At 40.3% G+C, this 10654-nt stretch overlaps 1 protein-coding gene across 1 annotated transcript; it reads left to right on the plus strand.

Moving 5' to 3' along the window:
* Positions 1–417: 417 nt before the first annotated feature.
* On the plus strand, positions 418–1290 carry LOC308089052 (ribonuclease P protein subunit p30-like; the record flags this gene model as incomplete). Its single annotated transcript, XM_080433630.1, has 1 exon — positions 418–1290. The coding sequence occupies one exon, from the start codon at positions 418–420 to the stop codon at positions 1288–1290; it is 873 nt and encodes a 290-aa protein (XP_080289756.1).
* Between the last annotated feature and the right edge of the window lie 9364 nt (positions 1291–10654).

Genomic DNA, 10654 nt, shown 5'->3' on the forward strand with positions numbered 1-10654 from the left:
GATAAGGAAGTAGAAATGGCTTACAGAAATAGCCATTTGACTTTAGCATTTATGTGTTTCCTGTAAAAACATGACGCTCTAAGAAGGGACTTGGCACAGATGTTGATTGGAATATATCACATATCTCGAGAACCGTCCAACCGATCGACTTCAAACTCTGTGCAGGGAGTGCCGAGTGGGACGACGGTCGGACCAGTGGTTCTCGATCCAAAAACTAAGATAAATCCACAAATCCCCATATATGGAGTACCCCGATATCATCAATGATGTCCTAATACTGGACTCCATATTTGGGCATGGCCGACACAGAACTTACATAATGAGCTTAAAAGGGACACAGACAGACAGAAGATACGGAGATGTTCATGTGGGCATAAAAGAGACACAGACAAGAGAGAGCTCCGTGACAGGTTCAACATGTCTGTGTTCATGGATCTAAACATCACGTCAACACCTGATAAACACAACCTGAAGACCCTCATACAGACTGCAGCTCATCTCGGGTATTCCACGGTTGCCATCAACCACGTGTTCGAACCTCAATCTAAACAGAAACGGGAGATTCCCAAAGCCACCTGCATCTCTGAGCTGTTTGACAAGCTGCCGATCATCCAGGGTAAATCCAGACCCATCCAAGTTCTGAACAGATTGACGCTGAAGGTTTCAGACCCCGGCCACTTTAAGAACAGCGCTCCAGAGTACAGGGGTTTTGACCTCCTGGCTGTCCAGCCCTCCACAGAGAAACTGTTCAATGCAGCCTGTATGGAGTATTGTGTTGACATTGTGTGTGTGACGGTGACAGAAAAACTGCCTTTCTTCTTCAAGAGACCCTCTGTCAACGGGGCTATAGACAGAGGCGTGGTCTTTGAGATCATCTATTGTGACGCGATCAGAGATGCAACCATGAGGAGATACACCATCTCTAACTCTGTCTGTCTGAACGACAAGTGTCACGGAAAGAATATTATCATCTCCAGTGGAGCAAAGGTGCCAATGGACATGAGAGGGCCCTATGACATCACCAACCTAGGTGTGCTGTTAGGTCTCTCTCAATCCGACGCCAAAGACGCTGTTTCCGCCACCTGTCGATCTGTCCTGATGCATGCTGAGACCAGGAAAGCAGCGTCTGGCATCGTTTACACTGTGAAGACCCCTCTGAAAACCACAAAACAACATGAGAACAGATCCACCTCAGAGGGAGCGGAGACACCACCTGCTGCCAAGAAACCCAAACTACATCAGGACACCGTTCACTGTCCTGACCTCAAGACAACAGAGGGAAATGTGTGAAAAAGTATCAAGCATTTTTCACTCTGAGGTTATATTATAATTTATTACATTCACTCTGAGGTTGAGATATTGCAGTGTATTACATGCAGACCAGGTTGAGATATTACAATATTACATTCAGACCAGTGGTTCTGAATGTGTAAAAAAAATGTATAAAAAGCTGTTTTTTTTTGTTCCGAGATGTGACAGTATCACGTTTTTGTCTCAAGGATCCCCCAAATTAACGTGTATTTGTCCGCGGACCCCCATCTGAAAATATTTTGTGCCAGATACAAGATTTCCGTTGTTAAAATGTTTTTCAAGATTTTATTTTAAATAGCAAGGTCTACCCTCCTAGTACCCTACGATATTTTGGAACACAATAAGTTGTCCAAAATTAACTGTAATAAAACAATAAATGTGAAAAATATACCAGTAGAGTAACATTTGTTTATTTGAAAAAGTTACAGAAAAAGTTACAGTCAGTGTTTGGACTTTCATTTATAATGGAAGTCAATGAGACTCTGATGGGATTGAAACCGTGCACAGATTTTAGGTTAAAAGAAGTTCATGATCCGTAAATTTGATGTTTTTGTATTTTACACATATAAAAAATAGGGAAAATTGCAGCATTACCACAATTTCAGAGTTCTTAGTGGACAATTACAAAGTCACCCTACCTAGGCCTTATGTCTCATCAATAATTTGGAGAAACCTGTCCATGCAAGTGGATTTGACTTGTAGCGGTGTTAAAATAATAGATGGTCAGACCCAGATGACTGCAGTTGATTCAAAACTCTGACACCAATAGGAACACAACTTATAGGCCCTGTTTGTCTGCCACAGTGTGTCTTCAAAACACACTTTTGCTTTTTTGTCCAACTCACACAAATCGGTACACATTATCTCTGGGGTCATTAGCTTTTTCAGATCCCATTCCAAGTGGCTATGACCAAAGTTTGTGGGCCCTGGGTACTGGGTAGGCAACCCGCCCTCGTGGAGACCTGTGCTCCGAGTAGCACACTTTCTTTAGTTTTATTCATTTTTTTCTTTTTTTGTATTCATGTTTTTTACATGTTTCTTTGGCACTCCCTTAATGCTGTGTCTTAATGTCTTCATGTTTAATGTTTTGTGTAAAGCACTTTGACTTGCCTTTGTTGTTGAAATGTGCTACACAAGTAATTTTACTACACAAATAATTGGTAAAAAAAAGTTTTAAAGATCTAAACATACATGTAATCTTTATACATCAATAATAACTCAAGTAATTCACAAGAACCATGTTGGAGTGACTGTAAGAAAAATATATTTTTACATGCATAGCTTATACACCACAACAATGCAACTTTGATGAGTTGATTTCAGTATGAATCTTTGGCTTGTTCCGGGCTAGGTAGTGTAGATCCTATAAACCAGACAGACGGATTACACCCAGTTGGCTAATTCCAGGCCTATGGGATGCATATCCCATATGGTGGGATGGACGGTTTCTCTGCAAAATTCTTAATTCACAAATACATTTTCATTAACCATTTTGAAAAATATTTGGGCTTGAAGCATGCACAAGAAACATGATCTGTCAAGTAGTGACAGACAGGCAGAGCTGACTGCAGTATCACTGCCTGGCAGAGAAAATAATCAATATGTAGTGCTAAGCCTGGGCGGTATGGACATAATCAAATATCACAATATTTTGACCAAATATCTTTATTGTGATGATAATATCGTAATGTGACGACATCCTTATTTTATTTTTTGTTTAAAAAAAAAAACAGATTTCCAAAATAACGAAAATGGCTGCTGTCATATCACGATAGCGACGTCATTTTGATATTAATGCCGACCCGGCCTTATGGAGTGCCCATCTCAAAGGTACCAGTGTTGTGAATACATCCCAGCTCTGCCTCAGAGAGAGACTTATTTAATGGTAGAAATAAGGGCAGCTGATTTCAGTACGGGGCCACCGGGGTCAATGCTATGTGAATGCATGAGCTCCAGCAGTCTTTAGGAGCCAGTGAGACTGGCACTGTTGTTGTTCCTGGGAAATGACACCTCCTACTGCAGTGCAAGGCTGTCTAAAATCTCACACTTGGCACCTTGGCCCCCTCATTAACATTGTAGATTCCTTTTAACGTTGGATTGAGGGGCATCTGGAAAAACAATGAGCATTTGAATATTGATTTGAATGGCCTGTTGATTAAGTCAGTGGCCACTGTTACTTCATTAAATGTGCAGTATGTCCACAGACCTCCCCTTGTGCTGGAGCAAACGTCCGGGAAACGTCAAGCTCAGCAAGTGCGCAATAATGAGTGAAATTGTTACAATGTTGCACATTGGAACAGAGGATGAACATGCACCCTGTTGCTATAGAATGCTTTCTTCTGTGGAGTCCCCCCTAGGCCTCCTCACTAAATCTCAACACTAAATGTATTTGCCGAAAATAGGCAATCTATAAACTCTGTGTTGCGATGCATTGTGAACTTGAGCTGCTATTTTTGCAGAATGTTCTCCCCAGTAGGGATGCTACAGTTCATGTGGTTAACCGTGAATGGACCAACGTCCTTGGGAACCCAAGTCTACTCTTCTTCACCTCCCTTCCCCATCATCTCTTTTCTTGGTGCTGCCTTCTTCTGCAGTGCTTTTTGCTCTTCACCCCCACCCCCCCTATCTCTCTCTCTCTCTCTCTCTCTCTCTCTCTCTCTCTCTCTCTGCCACTGGGTAAGGGTTACAGCATGTTGCTTTTTGAAGTAGACATTTGCATAATCAGATTAGAAAGTGGGATTGTCAGTGGGCGCCCCCATTACGGAGTGCTCCAGAAGAGGAGAGGCTGCTGTCCAGCCCAACAATGGGGGCCTCTCCCCTCCTCCGACCAGCCTGCACCTGCATCCCACCCACCCAGGCTGCAGGTCAGCTCCGTGCCGACGGCCCACCAGACTGCGGCGGTGGAGAGGGGAGAGACACGGAGAGAGGGAAGAGGGTGGAGGGGAGGCGTGGAGGACGGGGAGTAGGAGGGCAGGGGTTGCGCTGAGATATTTAAACATGCAGAGTGTGAATTGGCTTTAAGGGGATAAAGAGCTCAGGGCCTATCGCTTGGCACCCAGCTCCAGAAATTCTTTTTCATGGGCGCCTCAGCGGGGAGAGCGAGGGGCTGCCTGCACAGATCTGGCCCATTGTGATAACAGATTCAGACAGCGTGCGAGACGCTGATAAGGAAATGTGCTCTCAATAGACCATTACCCACACACTTGGGAGAGAATAGCCAATCGGGCAGCTATACTTGGCCGAGGAGATGAGAAGCATGCAGATGTGTTATTATTTTGGAACGCGGCGTTTCATAATCCTGCTCGAAGTTGGGGTCAAAGCAATGTCTGTTGTGATTGGGCGGCTTCTGTAAATAATGTGCCTCAGCAAAATTACGAAAATGGACAGCGTGGCTTTTCACGGCGTGACGGGATGCATGTCAGAGCTGTCACACACCATCCTATCCGATTGCAAATGACATGTCGGACATCCCACACTTATGCCGATTTGTGTGTCGCTCGCCGAAAATAACCGCTGCGGATGCGATGCGTTGTGAGCTTGTAGATCTGCTATTTTCAGCATGTGACAGACCATAAACTACATCACGTCATCACATTTACCCACAATATAATAAAGACCATCCATTTTTACCATAATCGACTATTATGAGATGCGTTGACATTTTGATAGCCTAGTTGAATTTGATCGTAATCTACAGTTATCACTAACATCATGCTGTTACTTGCAATAATGTACATACAGTATAAGTGTGATTATGTACTGTATGGATACCTTACTGCACATTCTATAAATCCAGATACCATCCCACATATTCTGCACATTCAGTGCACATTCTAGCCTACTGTTCTCTCATAACACATCTTGTGAATTGTGTATATTGGTGTTGGACATTAACAGGGTACATTGATTTACTTTAGTACTGTTCTTAAGTAGGTGTTAACTTGATTTATTTTTGAAAGCAAGTACTCCAGTACTTAAACTCAAGTACAAATTTGACAGAGCAACTTTCACTTGTAGTTGAGTAACATTTGACCAGGAGTATCTATACTTTGAATACTGGGGTTGAGTACGTTGTCCAGTCCAGCACTGCTTATAAGTGTATCTGCATGCTTACAAGGAGTCACCTGTCCATTCCCACAGGCCTTCAGTCAGTGTGTCCAGCTGCCCTCTGCTCCGTTTACACACATTTAGCCGGTTTAATAGCAGGGTGAAAACACCCGATGCCCTAAAAACCAAGTCACTATTTACCCTTCAGCTTAGTTTAGTTGCAGCCTTTTGGAAGAAAATGGGCCAGACTGCCACCGCCACAATAGGCTGTTAAGCATGTAAATGTGTGTGTGTCCCCTCGTGTAAACACCTCTCTGCAGGAAAAAGGGAAATGGAAAACAAAACAAGTAGCCATTTCTTTCTGTCCGCCAAGGCCTCATCTGTTTTGTTTAGTTCTTTGAAATAAAAGGTACTGCAATTCTCAAGATCTGTTTTCATTTTATGAGGGTAGAATTGTTGGTTTTCTTACAGGTGTAAAAATATATTCTTTGTCTATAAGCTCCCAGCATTTGCAGTTTCAAGAAAGGGTTAGAGAAAATAGAAACAAGGAAAACAAGTCAGAAATGTCAAATATTCCTAATATAATATGAACTATGTAAAATAATATACATAAGGTGTATGGCTCAAAACTGCAATAAAATGGGGCAGTTAGAGATGATATAGAATCACAATCTTTTGTTCATGTTTAACCAATTAAACCCTCAATTTGTAGTAAAACGGACACGAGTTACAACTGTACTTTGACAGTCTACACCAAATCTTTTCACCAAAAATAGCTGATCTACAAGCTCACAACGCGTCATGTTGTGACATTGTACTGAACTACCAGAATAGGGATGCTGGGGTTCAAGTGGTTAAGCAAGCCCTATTTTATACTTTGTCGTATAACGGTGTCGTGTGAAAATAATCTACGTGTTCTGCTAGTTTCACTATTATTGAAAATCGTTGAACATTTTTGGCAATTTTAGATTTTTTTTTCAAAACATTTAGATTTAAAAAACAAATCTGATGTCACTGTTTACAAGGCCAACAATGTGTGAGTGCGGCGATACAATCTGCCAAATCTATTGTCTATATGCAAACACTGAGTCCTGTAAACACATGCAAAGCGCCTTTGAGTACTGCTATATACATTTCAGGTATTCATATTATTATTATTAAAATGATCAGAGATTGATTGAATACTTTATTAGTCGTAAATGTAAACAGCACGAGGTACAGTCAGATATTAAGTCAAAAGTAAAAAAAGTCGTGGGGACTTGTTTCAGACAGCGACCACTCAATTAGCACATTATCCATTTTGTCTCATTATATTGAAAGTGAGACGATGTAAGACATCTAGGAGGATGTGCATCTGTCTTTCCAGCCAGCGGTCAGTGCTTTGACTCCCGAGTAACCTGTGACCCCGGGGCCACAAGTTAAGCGGTGGCTATCTCCTCAACCTCTCGTCTCCCGGGGCCCCTGGTCACTGGCCGGAGGGCAGGGGGTCACCGTTGTGTCCACACGGTCAACAGTGGACATGTAGTGGTCACATATCACAGGGCCCATTGAGTACACACAAAAGACCCTAAACACACTGATAGCAGCTGTATTCTATTTCTACTGTGTGAAGTAATTTCACAATAAGAAACATGTCAAGTACGACAGAACAGAAGATCTGTAATGGTGTTAAGCACTTCACCCTGGTGTCCCTGTATCCAGAGATGGGCAATATTCTAGATACATGTATTTGAAATACGCATTTCAAATACTTTTTTTGTCATTTGTATTTGGCTGGGACGGGGAAACATTTAAGCAATTTGTATCAATACACTTTCAGATTTTGTATTTTCTGCGTTTTAAATTGACCCATTTTAAACATTAAAGGTTTATACTGTGGAATAAAAAAAACACACACAATGTGAGATGTCACTTCTACTCCGCCTCTGATTGGCTCAGGCTTACCCACCCTCAGAACAATTTCAACCACAAATGAGAGGCAGATTAGGGCAGGTCTTTCTTGGGACAGCCTTCACATCACCTTTCCTCAACTAGTGAATGAAGCCTCATGGAAATGTCCTTATGCATTAAAGATGGTTTACTTTTGTGAAAACTACATTACTGCACTATAAATGGTCAGACAAGCCTATACTTGATTATTTGTGGTGATATGTGTCCGTATCCTCGTGTCAGTATCCTGCTCAGTATCCTGGTGTCAATATCATGGTCCTGGTGTTAGTATCCTGTGTCAGTATCCTGGTGTCAGCATACTGTGTCAGTATTATGGTCCTGCAGTGTCAGTATACTGTGTCAGTATTATGGACCTGGTGTCAGTATCATGGTCCTGATGTCAGTATACTGTGTCAGTATCATGGTCCTGATGTCAGTATACTGGTGTCAGTACACTGTGTCAGTATCATGGTCCTGGTATCAGTATCCTGGTGTCAGTATCCTGGTCAGAATCCCAGTCAGTATCCTGGTCAGTATCCTGGTGTCGGTATCCTGGTTTCAGTATCCTGGTGTCAGTATCATGGTCCTGGTGGCAGTATCCTGGTGTCAGTATCCTGGTCAGAATCCTGGTTTCAGTATTCTGGTGAGTATCCTGGTGTCAGTATCCTGGTCAGTATCATGGTCAGTATCATGGCATGCCATAGTTCTTGTGTAGCTTTCGATGATATCACTCTGGCCTGCGCTCTCACACACAGTGGTAAACATTTTTGACTACCTACTCCAAACACCATGAAAAACACTCTGCTTGTATGATCAATTTATTCTTAGAAATTCTGACATAGGCAATTAATTGAATATTTGGCAATCAATCTATGGATTGACTAATCATTGCATCAGTTTTTATAAAATGTATTTTCATGTATTTTCATGTATTTTCAAAATGCAAAATTTTTATTTGTATCTCAAATACATTGTTTTGACCCAGTATTTGTTTGACCCAGTATTTGCAATTTGTATCAAAATACTTTTTTCTTCCACCCATGTTATATCTGTGTATACTGTATATGACTATAGACAGTACACTCTGTGATGGTTGTTATAATCTGCTACTTACTGCATCTTATATATCTCTCCACATTTCTTGAAACTGATTGTACACTGCTACTGCTTGTAAAGAATTTCACCCACTCCTTTACTCTTGTAAACCTGTGATGTGACAATAAAGTTGAGTTGAGCTACAGTATTTTGGGTACGTCCTTATACTGTATGTGAAACACACACACACACACACACACACACACACACACACACAGTTTTCATCCTGATTAATTGTTGTCAGGTGAAATTAAATAAAGCAAGTAAATTTAACCTTATTGACACTCATGCTTGATTTTCAGTGTCACTGTCTTTAGCAAAGAGTAACATTTTACTGTAGAAGCAAGTAGCAACATTGTCAACTGGGTTGTGTCAATTAGTATAACCAGTATTTTTCATAGGAATGTGATATACAGGAAAACTGGAATAATGAAACGCGTAATAAAACAATCCTCTATTGCAGTGTAATAAAAAATGTTTGTTTTTTTCAATTTACAAAATTTGTCAAAGATAATTTTTCAGCATTATGTCCCACTCAATGTAACAAGTAATCTAAAATACAAAGAAATACAATAAATACATAGAATAAATAAATACATCTAAAGATAGTGCTAATAAAATCTATTTTCATTTGATATTTTAAAATAAACGCGTTTTAAAAAAAAGGCAGATCTACAAGCTCACACCATGTTGAGCTGTGACATATTGTAAGCTTTTAAATCTGCAATTTTCAAACAGCTGAAGTAAACATATGGCTGTGGTTAAAAGGTTTTGTATCATATAAATGGTTATATTTATATTATACAGTTATACAGTTACATTTCCAAATCCATAATGTGGAGTGTTCTCCTCTTCACGAATAACACAAATGATTCAAAAATAGTTTCTTACCAAATCATTTATTAAATAAATAGTTCAAATAAATAGCATACTGTTTATTCACAGGCAAACAAAACGTATTTTCAAAAGAGGTATTGTAAGATAATTATCACAATAGCCTTGACGACAGACAATCAATTAATTAGCAATCTTTGGCTAAATGACATGCTTAATGTACAAAAGGAGCAAATGAAGATTCAAATGAGAAAGTGTGGTCTTATCAATTCTTCACAAAAGATTGTCAGTTTTGCCAAAATTCATCAGCCCAGTTCCTCTTATGACAAATGGATAATCGACACAATTACTGAACATTATCTCATTGAAGGGTATTGAAATAAATAATGTATTTCCCAAATAAAAATAACCATGATAAATAAATACATGTATAATGTAGTCCCCTCTGAAAATCAGCATGTCGACAAAAAAAAGTGCCCTTGGCTATTTCAGAATGATTGCGGTCCTTGGTGAATTGGGTGTGCCGTTATCAATTCAACATGCCTTGGTGAGACTATTGCTTGAAATGAGAAATTCCTTAATCCCCTTCCATTCTCCTCTGTGGCAAAACGCCCTCTTTAATGAAAAACTAAATTAGTTCCAGCTTTGCCAGCGACAAGGAATATTAACATGAAGACATGATGGGAACACTGTACATCCAATTTTTACATCCATGCAGAATAACATCAACATTTGTCTGTACACGGGCTCCCGTCGCCTATAGTATTCACCTGCAGATATTTTCAACAGGACTTAAGGTGGGTATATCCAACCACATTTCAGTTCGGTGTACAGTGGTGTCCAACAAACATAATGCTGTATCCTCTGCTTTTGGAGCTGGTGAAAACCGCAGGACAAGCTGGACAAACTGGGTGTTGGGGGGAAAATACAGAATACCCATACCGATGGGACAAAAATACCAGTTTCACCCCAGGACGTGGGTCAAAAAGAAAATAAAGTCCAGTTCAAACGAACACGGGCAGCTCTGGACTAGGGCTGGGCAATATATCAATATTATATCGATAGTGATATGAGACTAGATATCGTCTGGGATTTTGGATATAATATTGTAATATGGCACAAGTAATGTATTTTCCTGGGTTTAATCATATAAGCCCTATTTTATACTCTCAAAAACTTTCAGAAATAGTGAAAACAGCCAATATATTTTTATAAAAGAAAAAGATATATTATCATCAAAATAAAATATTATCGTTACAATATCAATATTGAGGTATTCCGTCCAAATATTGTGAGGTTTCATTTTTGCCCATATCGCCCAGCCCTACCGATGGGACCAAAGTACCAGTTTCACCCCAGGATGTAGGTATAAAAAAAAAAAAAAAACCCGGAAAGGCAAAGTCCACTCCAAGACAACACGGGCGAGCTCTGGTCTGTA

Source organism: Gymnoscopelus braueri (assembly GCF_963280865.1).
Source record: "Gymnoscopelus braueri genome assembly, chromosome: 7".
NCBI lineage: Eukaryota > Metazoa > Chordata > Actinopteri > Myctophiformes > Myctophidae > Gymnoscopelus > Gymnoscopelus braueri.